The 18397-nt window shown below is 43.4% G+C and overlaps 1 protein-coding gene and 1 non-coding gene across 2 annotated transcripts in view; one reads left to right on the forward strand and one right to left on the reverse strand.

The window, feature by feature from the left end:
- The window catches only part of LOC126106768 (uncharacterized), a 170526-nt gene that overhangs the window by 798 nt on the left and 151331 nt on the right, over nucleotides 1-18397 (reverse strand). Inside the window, exon 8 of the mRNA XM_049913183.1 lies at nucleotides 7920-8017. Within this exon, the coding sequence (XP_049769140.1) occupies nucleotides 7920-8017 (98 nt within the window). The remainder of the gene's footprint in view (nucleotides 1-7919; nucleotides 8018-18397) is intronic.
- Nucleotides 15005-15079, forward strand: Trnat-ugu (transfer RNA threonine (anticodon UGU)). Its single transcript has one exon. It is a non-coding gene; the product is annotated as a tRNA-Thr (tRNA).

Raw genomic sequence — 18397 nt, forward strand, 5'->3', positions numbered from 1 at the left:
TCGTGTATCCTTGATGACTGCACGATACAAAGCTTTACGAGTGGCCTGTTTCCGTCAACACCGACATTGGACTGTTGATGACTGGAAACATGTTGCTGGGTCGGACGAGTCTTGTTTCAGATTGTATCGAGTGGATGGAAGTGTACGGGTATGGAGACAACCTCAGGAATCCCTGGACCCTGCATGAGAGCAGGGGAACGTTCAAGCTGGCGGAGGCTCTGTAATGGTGTGGGGTGTGTGCAGTTGGAGTGGGACCCCTGATACGTCTAGTTACTAGTTTGTCAGGTGACATGTACATAAGCATCCTGTCTGATCACCTGCATCCAGTCATGCCCACTGTGCATTACAACGGACTTGGACAATGCGACGCCCCACAACACCCCACACATCCAGGATTGCTACAGAGTGACTCCAGGAACACTCGTCTGAGTTTCAACACTTCCATTGGCCACCAAGCTCCCCAGACATGTACATTATTGAGCGTATCTGGGATACCTTACGACGCGCTCTTCAGAAGAGATCTCCACACCCTCGTACTCTTTCGGATTTACGGACAGCCCTGCAGGATTCATGCTGTCAATTCCCTCCAGCACCAATTCGGACATCAGTCGAGTAAACGCCACGTTGTTTTTCGGCACTTCTTCTTGCTCGCGGGGCCCCTACACGATATTAGGCAGATGTACCAGTTTCTTTGGCTCTTCAGAGTATGTATGAGGTGTGTTCAAAACACAATGGGAAATTTGTAACTTCTCATTTTCTACGAGGTTGTGCTTAAAAGTAGTGACTCTGAATTTTTTATGTGAATGCTCTTAAAGCATTTTAAATGAAACAAATGTTATCAACATTCTACATCTTGTCCTTCGTGTCTTCGTATTTGCAGCCCTCTGCCGCTAGAGAGCTTCCAAATATAGCGTGTAACATGGCAGCGTGTACCATAGCTATGTCAGTGCGTGAGAAACAGCGTGTAATAGAACTCCGAATTCCAAGAGTTCGTCCACACTTGGAGCACCCTCTCCTTCAGCATGACAGTTACAGACCACGCACGAGTGCTGTGACATCTGCAACAATCCGACACTTTGGGTTCACTGTCAAAGATGATTTAGTGACGACTTGGCCCCACCAGATTTTCATCTGCTCCCAGAACTTAAAGAACACCTTCGAGTACTTCACTTTGACAGTAACGAAGCGGTGCCAGCAGATCTGAGGTTGTGGCTCCGTTAACAAAGTAAAACATTCTAGAGTGACGGTGTCAACAAACTGGTCTCTCTTCGACAGGAATGTGTTTTTCGCCATGGTGGCTATTTTGAGAAATAAATATGTAGACATGATGATAAAGATGTATAATGTTAATAAGGTTTGTGTTATTTAAAAAGCTTTAAATATTTTCAGGTAAAAATTTCGAAGGCATCTCTTCCAGCACGCCCTTGTGTTAGTCCGATTTGCGCAATTTTTTCGTTCTAAACATGTGTGAGAAACATCTGTATGGTGCTAGCTATATCGGATGTTTAGTCTATTGTTAGCTGTCAAAAAGGTTACTTTTTGGTAGTATCGGCAGCTACTTATTTTCTATAAAGATGGGCCGGCTGTTGTGGCCGAGCGGTTCTAGGCGCTTCAGTCTGGAACCGCGCGACCGATCCTGCCTCGAGCATGGATGTGTGATGCCCTTAGTTAGGTTTAAGTAGTTCTAAGTTCTAGGGGACTGATGACCGCAGGTGTTAAGTCCCATAGTGCTCAGAGCCATATAAACCATTTTTCTATAAAGATGGGCCAGTAAATTTATATTAATTTTTGCTATAAAAACTTAATAAAGTGCTGCAGACTTTTACAAATGTTGGATATTGCTTTTTGTGAGTCTTCTATGAGTAAGAAAGGGCTTACTAGTGGTTTAAGCGTTTCGAATAATGGCATGAAGACGTTAGATACGACAAGCGCCCTAGATGCCCCAGCACATTATCAACTAATAAAATCGGGAGAAAGTTAAAAGAAATGGCTATGAACGATCACCGAATCACGATGAGAGACGTCGCTGATAATATCGGAATATCGGTTGGTTCATTTCATAAAGTTTTATCGTGTGCTTTGGGCGTATAATAAAGTGACAGAAAAATCTGGTCAAAAATTATTGAATTTAGAACAAAAACAGATGCAAATACAACTAGCTCAGGACCCGTTAGATGATGGCAACAACGTCATAATACGTGATGAAAAGCGAGTGTCTAGATATGGCGTCGAAACTAAAACTCAGTCGTCTCAGTGGAAGCATTCTGGGCCACGAAGCCGAAAAAAGATCAACAATTGCAGTGAAATGTGACGATTATGCACACTGTGTTCTTCCATTTTAACGACGTAGTGCAACATGAGTTCCTAACCGAACGTCGAACGATCAGTATGGGGTACTGTTAAAAGGTTCAGCTCCGTTTGCTGAAAAGCACCCAGATTGTTGGTGAAACAATTCATGGCTTTTGCTCACGATAATGCACCTGGTCACAGCTCGGTTTCTGTTTGGCCAAAAACGTACTATAATGATGCTACAGCCTCTTATTCGATATAAATGCCTCTCTGTGACTTTTTCTGTTGTGAAAAATAAAGGAAAACTTAAAGGGGGGCGTTTTACAAGCAAAGATGCCATTAAAAACGCATTGCTGAGAGAGTTAAAAGTTAACATCAAGATTTCAGGTACAGAAGTCTTTCAGGGGTTCGAAAAATCGCTTGCATAAATGTCTAATATCTAATGGAGACCATTTTAAATGGTTCAAATGGCTCTGAGCACTATGGGACTTAACATCAATGGTCATCAGTCCCCTAGAACTTAGAACTACTTAAACCTAACTAACCTAAGGACAGCACACAACGCCCAGTCATCACGAGGCAGAGAAAATCCCTGACCCCCCCGGGAATCGAACCCGGAAACCCGGGCGTGGGAAGCGAGAACGCTACCGCACGACCACGAGCTGGGAACGGAGACCATTTTAAGACGATTGCATTGAATTAGTTCCAAAAAACAAAAGTTCCTGGAATTTTTTAACACATTTAGTATCTCAAAAAATGACAAGCCACCGAAAAAAAGTTACCAAACATAAACAGCAAAAAAATCTGCCTATGCAAAAAAGTATCACAGAAGTCAATAACATAATGATATAGAAAAATAAAGAATAATTTCTAAAAATATTAGCATCCAGATTTTCTGCGATACATTGCCTCAGGAACTCAGGGACTTAACAGTCGGACACCGCTGTAGTCCTCCATTTGCATTGTACCAGACACTAAACCAGGAAACTGCAAAGAAGTGCTTAGATCATCACTGGCGAAAAATATCGCAACACCAAGAAGGAGTTGTGCGGCATAAATGAAAGTTGGTAAGTGTGTTTCCACGTCTGAAAGATGAAGTTTATTCAGTTTTCGCGCTAGTCGCATGACAATGACGCTAGTAACGCTATTATCAGATTGAAAATTAGATTTGCTGTAAATACACGCTTTAACGGTCGTGATTGTTAGTTACTTTTGAGATTAGAGTGCGTTAATGTTAGTCAAGAATGCCTTTAAGGCGACAAAGACGCTATTAGCAACACCTCGCCCGCCGGAGTGTCCGAGCGGTTCTAGGCGCTACAGTCTGGAACCGCGCGACCGCTACGGTCGCAGGTTAAAATCCTGCCTCTGGAATGGATGTGTGTGATGTCCTTAGGTTAGTTAGGTTTAAGTAGTTCTAGGGGACCGATGACCTTAGAAGTTGAGTCCCATAGCGCTCCGAGCCATTTGAACCAACACCTCGCGGAGTTTGAACAAGGTCGTGTAATATTGCCACGAGAAGCTGAATGTTCCTTCTGCGAAACTGCAGAAAGACTTGCCAGGAGTGTAGCCACTGTACATGGTTGCTAGCACCGGTTGTCAGGAGAATGTACGGTCGCGAGAAGACCGGGTTCCAGACAGCCATACGGGACTACCGAGAGGAAAGACCATTTTGGTCGGCGTATGGCTCTGGTGCATCGCACTGCATCTGCAGCAGAAATCTAAGCAGCAGCTGGCAGCACAGTGACACCAGGCACTATTACAAATCGGGTCCTTCAAGGACAGCTCAGAGCCAGACGCCCTGTAGCGTGCATTCCGTAGACACCATACGACCTCCATTTGCGACTTCAGTGGTGTCCAGCGAGAACTCATTGGAGGGCATGGTAGAGGTTTGTTGTATTTTCTGATGAAAAATGGTTCTACCTCGGTGCTAGATATGGCCGTATAGTGCGTAGGAGGAGGCTAGTTGAGCGCCTGCAACCAACATATCTGCGTGCTAGACACACTGGACCTACACCTGGAGTTATGATCTGGAGTGCGATTTCGTATGAGAGCAGGAGTACTCTCGTGGTTTTCCCACGCACCCTGACTGAAAAATTGCACATCAGTCTGGTAATTCGACCTGTTGTGCTGCCATTCACGAACAGCAGGCCAGAAAGTGTTTCCAACAGGCTAACGGTGACCCACATACCGCTGTTGTAGCCAAACACGCTCTACGGAGTGTCGACATTTGCCTTGGCCTGCACAATCACCAGGTCTGTCTCCAATCGAACACATACGAGGCATCATCGAACGACAACTGCAGTGTCATCCACAGACACCATTAACCGTCCGTGGATTGATCGACCAAGTGCAAAAGTGCAATAGGCATGGAACACCATCCTACAAACTGACATCTGGCACCTGCACAACACAATGCATGCACGCTTGCATGCTTGCATTCAACATTCTGCCGGTTACACCGGTTAGCAAAGTACCACTATTTTACGTTTCCAAAGACTTACCTCGTGCTTACATTAACCTGTGATCTTGCAATGTTAATCACTTAAATATGCTACCTAGACAAATGTTTTAGCGAAATTTCTTTATTCTACATTAGTTGTTTTTAGTGTTGCGAGTTTTTTCCTTCAGCGCAGTTTTGTGAGACAAAAAAAAAAAAACCAACCATTGTGTGATCTATTGGTTCTCTCTAAATTATGGGAACAGAAAAGTCTGTATGCTGTAATCCTGTTAATCAGCCTATCAGGAATGTAGTACGTGGTGAACATACTATATGTTGGGGATGGAGGGCATTCTTGTCCTGAGTACCAACATTGCACCTGAAACAAAGTTTGCAGCACTTCTTTACAAGTGGCTTATCTTTATGCTTTTGCAATTTCAAACTCTTCACAAATATAACAAAAAGAATTTCCAGAGAGAGTAGTATAGCTACGAGTAGTATAGCTACGTCCTGACGATGTGTGGAATGATTTATTACAGTTCTGTTGTGACATAGTACACTGAGCAGCTTGTTTCAGTTTCCTGTAATATGTCAAAGTATGTGGCAATTTGTTACATTTCTGTAATATGCAGCCATTTCTCTTTTCAGTTCTGCTATAACATAATGATGTATGAGGCAATTTGTTACAATTTTGCTGTAAAATGATGATGTATGGGAGGCAAAGTGTTATGTTATCTCCATTGTGCTATAGCAGAAGATGACATACATTTTGTGATTCAAGATAAAGTTAACACCCTATCATGGAATCGCTATAATGTGTGGATAACTCTGAAAAGAAGTTGGAAAGTATAGCAATTCTCGTTTCTTGCTTGAGATAATCTGTGTTATTACTGTTGATTGAAGAGTCATGTAGTTTCCACTGCGTGACAACATAAATTTGCGTCAGCAGAAGATGGCCAACGTTTAGTGCTTCATGCTGAAGTTCATATCCTAGCATTGCGGGCAATATAATATCTGGCTGACTTTGATATCATTTCTAGTCGAACTAAGACAAGTTTCTGACAAATAATAAAGACAGTTTAGAAGTGGGAATAACATCGTTTACTTGCCAAAGGTAGGCATTGATGAGTGCACTTTATTTATATCTGTAGTAAGAGTAAACTAGCTGTGTTTATTTTGGTAAGTGTTGCAGACAGTTTAGGTGTGGAAATATTTAATGTGAGGGTCCATCATGCTAAGTGTAGTACAGATATCGAACTGCAGTAGTTGACAAGTGCTGTTTAACCTGCAAGTTCTGTCAGTAGTACCAATAATGATGCCGTGCTGTGTGTATAGAACAATTAAGTTGTGATAGTAATTCCACATGTGTTTTGTACTTGATGTCATCACTTACACTGATAATTTTTTGTGCAGTTTGAATTTTGTTTGTGATCAGATAAATGTGGAGCATTACAGAATTATGAAACTATGCAATTAATGTGATATAATGCAATAAAAATCTCCTGAAAATGCATTATCACTCAAAAGTGTGCTTGACCAGTTCATTCCTTTGGCTATGTTGTGTGGTTTTTTAAAATCTCATCTATTGGAACACAATTAGATATTGGCAGTGCTCGATTTGTAAAGAAAAAAGAGGTTCTATTACTGTGACCTTCTAGCGAGTGTTTTTGAAATTTAAACTTCTTAAAAAGTTATTTTGAGACATTTCTGGGCATTCTAAAATTGTGAATAGAACATTTGTTTCAGATATCTTCAACCGCAACAAAGTTCTATCCTACCACATCTCAAAATCTGCTTCTCTAATGTTTTCTTGTCAGACGTACCTGTACAGCTTACTAGTGCATACTGTCACAATCAATCACTGGTTATTGGTGTTATTCAGTAGTTGATCATGGAAACGAAATACAGTCTGTAAGTATTTAAGAGAGCATTAGCACCTCGCTTTCGATCGGTAAATTTTGCAGCATTCCTCAAAAGTTTGTTTTTGCACATAATTTAGAGTAGGCCTAGATCAAATGTAATAAAAATCAGCACCATAAAATATGTCTTTCTAGTGTAGAAAATTGTGCATTATCATCTTCACACCTGAAATCATGCTCGGTGAGGTGATACATTACTGAAGAACTTCTAAAATTTTTGGCATACATTTTAGACATGAAAGTGCTGTACATTACATCCCTTAAGTAGTTTTTTGAACTTTTTAAACATGAAAGTAGCGTTGTGATATTAGACATACATTGGCTATGTTGTTATGTACTTCTCACTAAAATGGTGCTTGCTCAGGTTTGCTTTTGTTCATACTCTAGTTTAGTCCTATGATGAAATGTCAGTTGCCTGCTTAGAAAGCTACATGTATTTTATACAGCTGTAGAACAATTTAGATGTAGAATTAGCATTACAGTTTACAGTCATGATTTTGGTGTCAAGTGTACGTTACACAGTAACTGCATTCTTCCAGTAGTTGTTAGTAATTCAGACAGCCTATTTGCGTGTGCCAGCTATCACTGTTCGCCTACTTATCACAGTATTTCATGAAACATGTCTTTTGTGCAACTATAAGCTTGGCCACATGTGTTTTTCTACACAGCCTCATTTAGGCCTAAAAAGAAAATGTCAGCTACTTGCTTAGCACGTTATTTTTTTAACCGCATATGTTTTGTAACTATTTAGACATGAAAATAGCATGGGGATACTAAAATTGAGAGTCCAAAGTCATGTTTTAGGCGTCAATTTTGATGTGTATGTGTGTGTGTGTGTGTGTGTGTGTGTGTGTGTGTGTGTCGTAGCTGTTATGTCAAGATATGGCCAAGATCATTGCCCGAAAATATAAATGAGTCACCCGTTGTGACTAACGAATTTAGTGTCTACTGCATCAACACAGTTTTTACGTGGGGCTGCTACTGTCAGCGGGAATGCGTGGCAATGTATACATATCCACAAAGGAAGGAAGGAAGATAGGTGTACTTTTAACACTGCTATCACGACGAATCAGTAGAGATGTAGCGTCTGCTTTTATTTCGGAGGGATGGAGAAGTAAATGGATCGTGTCCTTTTCAAAGGAACTATACCAACATTTGCCTCAAATGGTTTAAGGTAATCTGAGAAAATCTTAATATGGATGGTTAGATGGGGAACAAAATCAAGGCCCTTCTGAATGCGAGTTCAGTGTTTTACCGCCTTGCTCGGTACTTACCCACAAGGCTGAGTCCATCGTTAGCGACGAGCCTGAAGTCCCGTTCCGTGGGCAACTGGTTGAGCTGCAACTCGTAGAATGATGTGTGACCCGCAATGCTGTCAAAGAATGGAGAGGCCGATCAGGCGTGAAAGTTAGTACAGTGAAATACTGGCCAACTGTCCTTGGCTGCAAAGCAGACCAAAGAAATCCGAAAACCCTTTACTTCTTATGCAATGTACAAAGTGTTGATTATTTGTGTGAAATAAAAACTGTTAGTATCCAGATTCTAATTTTGGTGCAGCAAACTATTTTAATTTTGACGATGGTCAAGGTCAAGGAATATCACGTCTGGACTGCAGTTTTACTCCTTAACGAATAGTTCTAAAATTACATAACTGAGCGGCACACTGCGTGTTTTTACGCTGTAGTGAAGATTGAATTGTCTCATGTTGAGAAATTAGAAGGAGCGATCTATGTTTTACTTGGTAAAAAAAAACTTTCAACAGCCAAGATCGCATAAATTCGTATTTATTGTTGACAGTCGGTTTCGACAGATATAACTGTTCAGAAAGAAGAAATTCCAATCTCTGCCTCATTCGGACAGTAAAAGAATTCATTGGCGACAAATGAAAATTTGCAGCAAGACCAGGATTTAAACCCAGGACTCTTGCTCACTAGGCAGATCCATTAACGATCTACGCCACTTTGTCACAGTGGTTAGACACAAATGCATGGACTATTCAAGCACGCCTACTACCCCCTCAATCCAAATTCCCATCTAACGCAAACTACCAGAGTAACGTTCTCTAGTCCGCTAGACCCATCCGAAAGGACGCCACTCATATAGATAGAGACAACTGTCACCATCTGGTCTGTAACATACTGCATATACATAGAATATATCTTGTCGTGATTTATGACGTTATAATTGAGAAAAAGTATTTGTTTGATATTACAAGAACGGAAAAGAAAACTGTACGCTTACATACAATCAAAACTTTTTGTTAAAAATATGTTCATAGCGAGCTAGAACCACATGCCATGTTGTCATTATGGTGGATAAAATACAGCAAATTACACAAATGTTTATCAGAAATAAGACATTTACAGTTAAAAAAGCACCTTGTGCCACATGGCCACGTCTATATACGTAGCGCTCATAGATGATTCTTGTTTCTTAAAAATGACACTCTACTGTAAAACACACATGTGAGTGATATATTCCATACATTCAGGTTCTTAAAGCGTGCACAGCATGTTACAGCCTCTAGAAAGTTCTAACATAGGCATAATAAAATCAGAGAGTAAATTATTCTCTTTCTACATTTAAAAGTTACAAGGTATTGTGAATAGTCTTTAAAGATTGTAACGATTACGAAACTCTGCAGTATTTGTACATGAAACATTGTTTACATTCTCACAACATCTTTGGAAAGTTTTTATTATTACATGCATGATGTGTAACTCTGGTATTTACTCTGCTACATTATCTTACTGTGTTGGGCGTGTGCATGCCAACGACAGCAGAACCGTCGTCCGCGGCAGCCGAGCGGTTCTAGGCACTTAGGTCCGGAACCGCGCTGCTGCTATGGTCGCAGGTTCGAATCCTGCCTCGGGCGTGGATATGTGTGATGTCCTTAGGTTAGTTAGGTTTAAGTACACTACTGGCCATTAAAATTGCTACACCACGAAGATGACGTGCTACAGACGCGAAATTTAACCGACAGGAAGAAGATGCTGTGATATGCAAATGATTATCTTTTCAGAGCATTCACACAAGGTTGGCGCCGGTGGCGACAACTAAAACGTGCTTACATGAGGAAAGTTTCCAACCGATTTCTCATACACAAACAGCAGTTGACCGGCGTTGCCTGGTGAAACGTTGTTGTGATGCCTCGTGTAAGGAGGAGAAATGCGTACTATCACGTTCCAGACTTTGATAAAGGTCGGATTGTAACCTATCGCGATTGCGGTTTATCGTGCAGCGACATTGCTGCTCGCGTTGGTCGAGATCCAATGACTGTTAGCAGAATATGGAATCGGTGGGTTCAGGAGGGTAATACGGAACGCCGTGCTGGGTCCCAACGGCCTCGTATCACTAGCAGTCGAGATGACAGACATCTTATCCGCATATCTGTAACGGATCGTGCAGCCATGTCTGGATCCCTGAGTCAACAGGTAGGGACGTTTGCAAGACAACAACCATCTGCACGAACAGTTCAACAACGTTTGCAACAGAATGGACTATGAGCTCGGAGACCATGGCTGCGGTTACCCTTGACGCGGCATCACAGACAGGAGCGCCTGCGATGGTGTACTCAACGACGAACCTGGGTGCACGAATGGCAAAACGTTGTTTTTTCGGATGAATCCAGATTCTGCTTACAGCATCATGATGGTCGCATCCGTGTTTGGCGACATCGCTGTGAACGCACATTGGAAGCGTGTATTCATCATCGCCATACTGGCTTATCACCCGGCGTGATGGTATGGGTGCCATTGCTTACACGTCTCGGTCACCTCTTGTTCGCACTGACGGCACTTTGAACAGTGGACTTTACATTTCAGATGTGTTACGACCCGTGGCTCTACCCTTCATTCGATCCCTGCGAAACTCTACATTTCAGTAGGATAATGCACGACCGCATGTTGCAGGCCCTGTAGGATCCTTCCCGGATACAGAAAACGTTCGACTGCTGCTCTGGCCAGCACATTCTCCAGATCTCTCACCAACTGAAAACGTCTGGTCAGTGGTGGCCGAGCAACTGGCTCGTCACAATACGCCAGTCACTACTCTTGATGAACTGTGGTATGGTGTTGAAGCTGCAGGGGCAGCTGTACCTGTACACGCCATCCAAGCTCTGTTTGACTGAATGCGCAGGCGTATCAAGGCCGTTACTGCGGCCAGAGGTGGTTGATGTGGGTACTGGTTTCTCAGGATCTATGCAGCCAAATAGCGTGAAAATGTAATCACATGTCAGTTCTAGTATAATATATTTGTCTAATGAATACCCGTTTATCATCTGCATTTCTTCTTGGTGTAGCAATTTTAATGGCCAGTAGCGTAGTTCTAAGTCTATGGGACTGATGACCTCAGATGTTAAGTCCCATAGTGCTTCGAGCCATTCGAACCTTATCTTATTTTGACAACAGAACCGCAGCATGCAACGTGCTCGATGCATTCGCAAGTCACCAAATACGGCATGTGTCATTAAAGAAGGGGAAGGGGGAGGCGAGGGATTGGGGGATAGGGTGCAAATGTGATGTGAATGCAGGTAACTGAATGTAATAGTATACAGACCTATCAGGAAAGGTAGAAGGGGGGGGGCGAAGAGGAGAATGCGCAGGTGCAATTTACAGTGTCTACAGGATACTTACACACAATATAATTTCAGATATAGTAAAGCATTGTAGCTGGAGAGGGGGTGGTGGGGTGCATTTGCCAATACGTACCATGAACACTGACAAACTGACACTTGCAGTGCACAGATTCAGTAGATCCCCTCCGTCTACAAAGTGAGTATAAACCATCCATTACAGAATATTGAAGCATTGAAGTATAATTAATTCACAGTGGCAGTACACAATAACGTAAAATGATGTAATATAGTGACACTGGCGAATCAAAGAACAAGTGGAATTCAGTACGATGAGTATAAGCCTACCTTATTGCAGGGCAGACTTGAACTCACAAATAATTATAGGTACAGGTAATACTCTGCTCTCGAGGGCTGTGGGTACATACACCCATGCTCATAAATTAAGCATAATTGCAGAATGTGATGCTACACAACGTGGCACGATACAAAACCGGCGCTAATAGCATAGGCACATAGGGAACACACTCGGCACAGATCTGTAAGTCCACGGTATTGGTGATAAGTTGAGAAAACCGTCCAGAAACACATGTGGTACAAAACGCCACTGTTTTCTGCGCATGCATTACAACATCAGTATGGGATATGATCACACGTACACAGGCCGCACAATGGGTTGGCATACTCTGGATCGGGTGGCCGAGCGGCTGCTGGGGTATAGCCTCCCATTCTTGCACCAGTGCCTGTCGGAGCTCCTGAAGTCTCTTAGAGGTCTGAAGACGTACAGCGATACCTCGACCGAGAGCATCCCAGACATGCTCGATGGGGTTTAGGTCTGGAGAACAGGCAGGCCATTACATTGTGTTTCCAGGTACTCCTCCACGTTGGCAGCTCGGTGGGGCCGCGCGGTATCATCGGTCAGGAGGAAGGTGAGACCCACTGCACCCTTGAAAATGCAGACATACTGGTGCAAAATGACGTCCCGATACACCTGACCTGTTATAGTTCCTCTATCAAAGGCATGTAGGGGTGTACATGCACCAATCATAATCCCACCCCACATCATCAAACCACGACCTCCATACAGGCCACTTTGGTATCTGGTTCCTGGTTGCCAGACTAAAACCCGGCGAGAATCACTGTTCGGACCACACCTGGTCTCGTGCGTGAACATAACCTGGGACCACTGTTCCAATGACCATGTACTGTGTTCTTGACATAAGGCTTTACGGGCTCTCCTGTGACCAGTGGTCAGTGGAATGCACCTTGCAGGTCTCCGGGCGAATAAACCGTGTCTGTTCAGTCGTCTGTAGACTGTGTGTTTGGAGGCAACTGTTCCAGTGGCTGCGGTAAGGTTCCGAGCAAGGCTACCTGCAGTGGCACTTTGTGGCACACAGAGGGCCCGTGCTACGACGTGCTGTGTTTGACCAGCCTCCAGTCGCCCTAGTGTTCTACTCCTCATAACGTCATCAATATGTGTACTTTGAGCCATTTTCAACACACAGTCACCATTAGCACGTCTGAAAACGTCTGCACACTTACTCGCTGCACCGTACTCTGATATGCACCAACACACCTCTGCGTAGGGGACTGCTGCCAACGCCACCGTGCGACGACCGCATGTCAAATGCACCGCATGGTCATACGCAAACCGCACCAGAGCGTTGTTTCACCACGTATCAGCATTATCCTTAATTTATAAGCATGAGTGTAGATGTGAATCAAGTCGTACTTCATCATATATAGATCTGCACATCAAAGTAATTTCCACATAAGTAGGAGCACGTACATATAGAAATAAAAACATGGAATGTGTGTTTTTTACGTAATGTAGGTAACCAGAAGACTGAGATTAAAAGTAAAAGCATAAAAGTGCAATCACTGAAGAACAAAAAGAGTAAACAAATTAAAATAATTAAACTGCAATCATTTAAGATCAAAAGTCTCAGCAAACCTTTACACAATGGGAATCATGTGGCTTAATTGTTACATAACAGTACATGCGACAGTATTATAGAACACAAAGGAGTCTTGTTGGGCATAATATAAGATGACGTAGGTTGATTATGTAGATATGAACAAAAATTTTATAGCATTGTACAGCGAAGTTAGAAAAGTATAATAATATGAGAACAAGGATATAAACATTCTTTCCAGTAAAGAGCTACGTTAAGTACTTTTTATACTGAAATACAAATAAAGGTTAACTACAAGCTCAAATGAAAATGTATAAGTCGATTATCACGAAGTAAACCCCAAAAAACTCAAGGTAAACTAGTGGTAACATTGAAAACAAGGAAATGTTTATTGTATGAAGGGCATGCAATATAATGTGGTACAAGAACGTAAACGAATGCACTTCAAAGCAAGAGGTAACTTGCATAGGTATTTGTGACAAAACCAAACACAAACAAAAGCAGTGGAAAAAACAACATGGAGAAAAAAATACGCACTACTTACAACACACTGATCACATGGGATCTTGTGCCATAAAATATAATAAGCATAAGTTACCTAAAAGTATATGCATATCACATTCTGATTAAAAAATTGCATGGTATGAGCACAAAATCGGACTGTGTATATACTTTGGTATGTCATACTCTGTTATAAAGGTATTCGTGACATTAAGTCTTACAAGGATGAAGTTACTGTCGATAAGTAAGATTCGCTCCGTGATAGACAAGTATGTAAGACAGATGTGAGAAAACAGAGAAATGGATTGATAAATACTTATTCTGCGCCACTAATAAAAATGGTTCAAATGGATCTGAGCACTATGGGACTTAACTTCTGAGGTCATCACTCCCCTGCAGCTTAGAACTACTTAAACCCAGCTAACCTAAGAGCGGCACACACATCCATGCCCGAGGCAGGATTCGAACCTGCGACCGTAGCGGTCGCGCGGTTCAAACTGAAGCGCCTAGAACCGCTCGGCCACTCCGGCCGGCACGCGCCACTAATAAGTACGGGCGTGGATTTGGGGAATTATTTAGAATCTCGGGCAGCTATGGCTGGGAGGTTGTAGTCAAAGGACCGATTGGCAAATCGGATGGCGGGCGCGAGCAATGTTGATATTTTGCAAAAGATTCTGCGGAGGCAGGCATACGACACTTCTTGCAGGCTAGAAGGAACGGCCCGGCAGGCACTGTATACAAACGTGAAACAATCAAGAGAGCACAGGGCACTGACGTGCTGCGAAGAACCCATACATTGTACCTACAACATCGCCTATTGGCTTGAGGAAAGCCGACGTTATAGCTAGCAAAGAGCACTCCACTTGTCCCCTCTAGAGGAACTACGTCAGAGGCGTAGGGAAAAGTATAAATAAGCGAGCCCGGAGGCTCAAAGAGAGTAGTTGTGTGGCCATTCTAGAAGTGGGAAGAATAACGTTTGTTTAAGTTGCAGGCTAACCACGACGACCTTTTGGTGATGGGTATCGGCTGCCAGCCGGTCTGCTGAAGCTTCCTCCACTGCACGGACCCGCCATTGCTGTGGCGGGGCGCGTCGCACCTTGGAGCTACTCCGGCACTAGGAGCGAGAGGGCTGTATGTTCTTTCCGAAAGAACAGACACCAATTCCGTATATATAGTTCTGGCAATACCGGCCATGTCCTTCTTCTGTGCGGATGCGTATATTACCAGGACTCTTACGGGACGTCTTCCACGAGTACTGGGTGTGTTTAGTAGGGACACTACGAATGTAGTGTGTGGATATACAAGGTGAGAATGTGGGTTTCGCGGGAGACGTGCGCTAGATAGTCTCTTCAGTCGCACTATCCTCTGTGCCCTCGGTGGCTCAGACGGATAGAGCGTCTGCCATGTAAGCAGGAGATCCCGGGTTCGAGTCCTGGTCGGGGCACACATTTTCACTTGTCCCCGGTGATATATATCAACGCCCGTCAGCAGCTGAAGGTATTAATATATAATTCTAGACGACTGCAGGTTATCAATGGTGTCTGTTCTTTCGGACATGTCCGAAAGAACAGACAACGTATCCATATATGTATTTATAGAGGAGGTGGATATGACCACAAAGCAGAGAGTGGACTATCGAGTGTTCGCTTCTGAAGTCGAGTGTTATGGATTTGAGCACGAGGGGCATGTAAGGAAGCAGTGTAAGCAACCACGGTGCTATGCATGGGGCATAGTGGGCCACCGGGCATTTGAATGTAGAGGTAGGAAGGGTGGAAAGCACCGGCAAGGGAAGCAGCCATTAAACGCAAACGGCATTAGTTCAACCGTCGGAAAGCTGTCCCCATAGGATGTAATACGGCACAAGTGAGTGTACAGATAGAATTTAGCTTGGTGCCTTAGTGGATGGCATGAAACAGTGTGTTGGTAAACACAGGTGCAAACGTGTCCGTTATCAGTCGGGACCTCGTGGGACAGAAGAACCTGGGACCACCACGGTATAGCTTACGTGGGGTTCACGATGGTGGGGTGGAATCATTTGGTACGGCGGTGCTGGAGCTTTCAGTCGGGGAAACTGAATTTAGAGAACGCATGGAGGTGTTGCCATGTTTAGGCGAAGGTTATTCAGTGATTCTCGGGCTAGATTTTCTCGACAAACATCACACTAACATCGATGTTTTTCAACTCACGGTGTAACTCAGTGAGACTTTGTTTTATCTGGGGGAAACAGCTGCAACTGAGACAATGCCCTAAGGTTCAACTATCATGAAGGTGAAACCAACTAAACTGCGTACGTTTTCAGTAAGGATCGATCAGCAGGATAAGATCCAGCAGGTATGGGAAAGATAGTGGCGGTTTCAGTGGATACCGATTTGCCGAGGGAAAAGTTACGTGTGGTTGAACCGCACTTTAGCAATGAATAGTTGGACAGTTCGCATTGTTATACCCGTAGGAGTCTAGCGCATGTGAGTGACACTAACGGGAAAGAGATGTCTCCGGTTGGTGTGGAAAACTTTGGAGGAGGGGAGGTGACTCTGTCAAAAGGTGCAATATTACATACTCTGGACGTCTTGGAAGACGAGGACTTCCATAGGTCGAGTCTAGAGGAAAGCCACTAGCAAACCGTCTTCAAGGAAATGTTACAAGGGAAAGTAGATCGTTCGAAGGGCAGTGATCAAATAGCTATGGGGAACTTGTTGTTGAGGTTTAGTGATTTACTTTGTGCAAACGGAAAGTTACCAGGAACCCCACTGATTCATACTGACTGGGGACAGTACACCAATTTATAGGAAGCCATACCGTATAGCAAAGCGGCTGCAACCATTGGCAGAAGAATTTATTGAACAACTGCGAGATGGGATCACAGAACCGAGTAATAGTCCCTGGAGTACAAATATTATCATCGTGCCAAAAAATTCGGCGGACAGGATGCGCAAATACAGATTTTTCTGTGATTACAGATATCTAAACCAGCGAACCATTTCGGATGCTTATACAATTTAAAACATCACTGAAACTTTGGATAATCTGGGTCAGTGTCGGTTCTTTGCAACTATGGACCTCACAGAGGATACCATCAGTTGGAGGTCGAAAACAGTTTTTACCGTTCCAGCAGGACATTTTCATTACAAAAGCATGCCATTTGGACTAAAGAAAGCACCAGAAACCTTTCACCAGTTGTTAGATGGGGTTTTTAGAGAATTAAAGCCAAAAACGTGTCTAGTCTATCTCGACGACGTAATTGTCCATTCGAAGGATTTACCGGAACATGTGACACTTTTGGAGGATGTCTTTAGTACACTACGATCGGTACGTTTCATGTTACGTGTGGACAAGTGACATTTAGCGCAAGCAGGTACAATCGTTCATTGCCTCTATAATTATTGTAGACGGTTCCTGATACACTTTGCGAAAATAGCTGGACCCTTGAGTAAACTACTGAAGGAAGGGACGAAACACCGTTGGCCACAGGAACGTCAGAAAGCATTTGAAAAATTGAAAGAAATATTAGTTTCAGATCCAGTACTAGTTTTTCCGGAGTTAGAGAAAGAGTTTATCCTTTCAAGTGATGCTTCAAGTGAGGCAGTCAGTTATGTTTTGTAACAGATGGCAGATAGTCAGGAACTTCCGGTAGATTAAGTTTCAAGGCAGTTAAACAAGCCAGAGCGTAGCTTGTCAACAATGGAGAAAGAGATGTTGGCGGTCATATACGGTACTACATATTTTCGGTGTTATCTGTGTGGCAGGAAGTTTAAGGTCGTGACAGATCATGCCTCACTGAAATAGTTGCTTGGTTTGAAAGACCTATCTAGTACATTAACTCAGTGGGCACTTCAGCTTCGTGAATTCGAGTACGAGGTAATCCAGAAGCCAGAATGATCACATGCAAATGGAGATTCATTAAGTTGCGAGGTAGCAATGTTAAGTACGTTAGGGAAGAGCGTTGAAGACTGGCAGCAGGCACAGGCAAAAGATAAGGAGCGCCAGACATTTAAGTCACAGTCACATTTCGTTATGCGTGAGGGTTTGTTGTGTAGAACGACGAGGTGCGGACCACATGTGGCGGTTCCAGAGGGTTTTCAGAAGGACGTTTGGCAGCGAGCTCACGACCGTAGGTTGTCAATTCATGATGCGTCACGTGCAATGGACAGACGAGCAGCAGAGCAGTGTTGATGGAGGAACAGGAAGCCTGACGTGGAGCCGTATGTTTAAGACTGTGTACCATGTGTGCAAAGGGCCGGCATTACGCAGCAGAAGGTGCAGTTGCAGAGGTTACCGGAGGCGTCCAGCCCTTTTTTTATGTTGGGTTTGAATTTACTCGGCCCATTTAATAAAACACCTACAGGAAATATGTACGTTTTTAACACCATATATAATTTTTCTCGATTTTTGGCAACGGAACTGATACCAGATCAACGGCCTAGTCTGTAGCGCAGGCGTTAGAAAACAACTGCCGGCCGCGGTGGCCGAGCGGTTCTAGGCGCTTCAGTCCGGAACCGCGCGACTCTCAAGGTCGCAGGTTCGAATCCTGCCTTGGGCATGGATGTGTGTGATGTCCTTAGGTTAGTTAGGTTTAAGTAGTTCTAAGTTCTAGGGGACTGATGACCTCAGATGTTAAGTCCCATAGTGCTCAGAGCAATTTGAACCATACTAGATATTAAAGTTTTGGGTCCGTGAGACCATAATTAAGGACAAAGGTACGAATTTTGTCATCGATTTAATTAAAAAACTATGCTATAAGGAAGTTACAGACGAGTCCATTTCA

Source organism: Schistocerca cancellata, chromosome 1, assembly GCF_023864275.1.
Source record: "Schistocerca cancellata isolate TAMUIC-IGC-003103 chromosome 1, iqSchCanc2.1, whole genome shotgun sequence".
In the NCBI taxonomy this organism is placed as follows: Eukaryota; Metazoa; Arthropoda; class Insecta; order Orthoptera; family Acrididae; genus Schistocerca; species Schistocerca cancellata.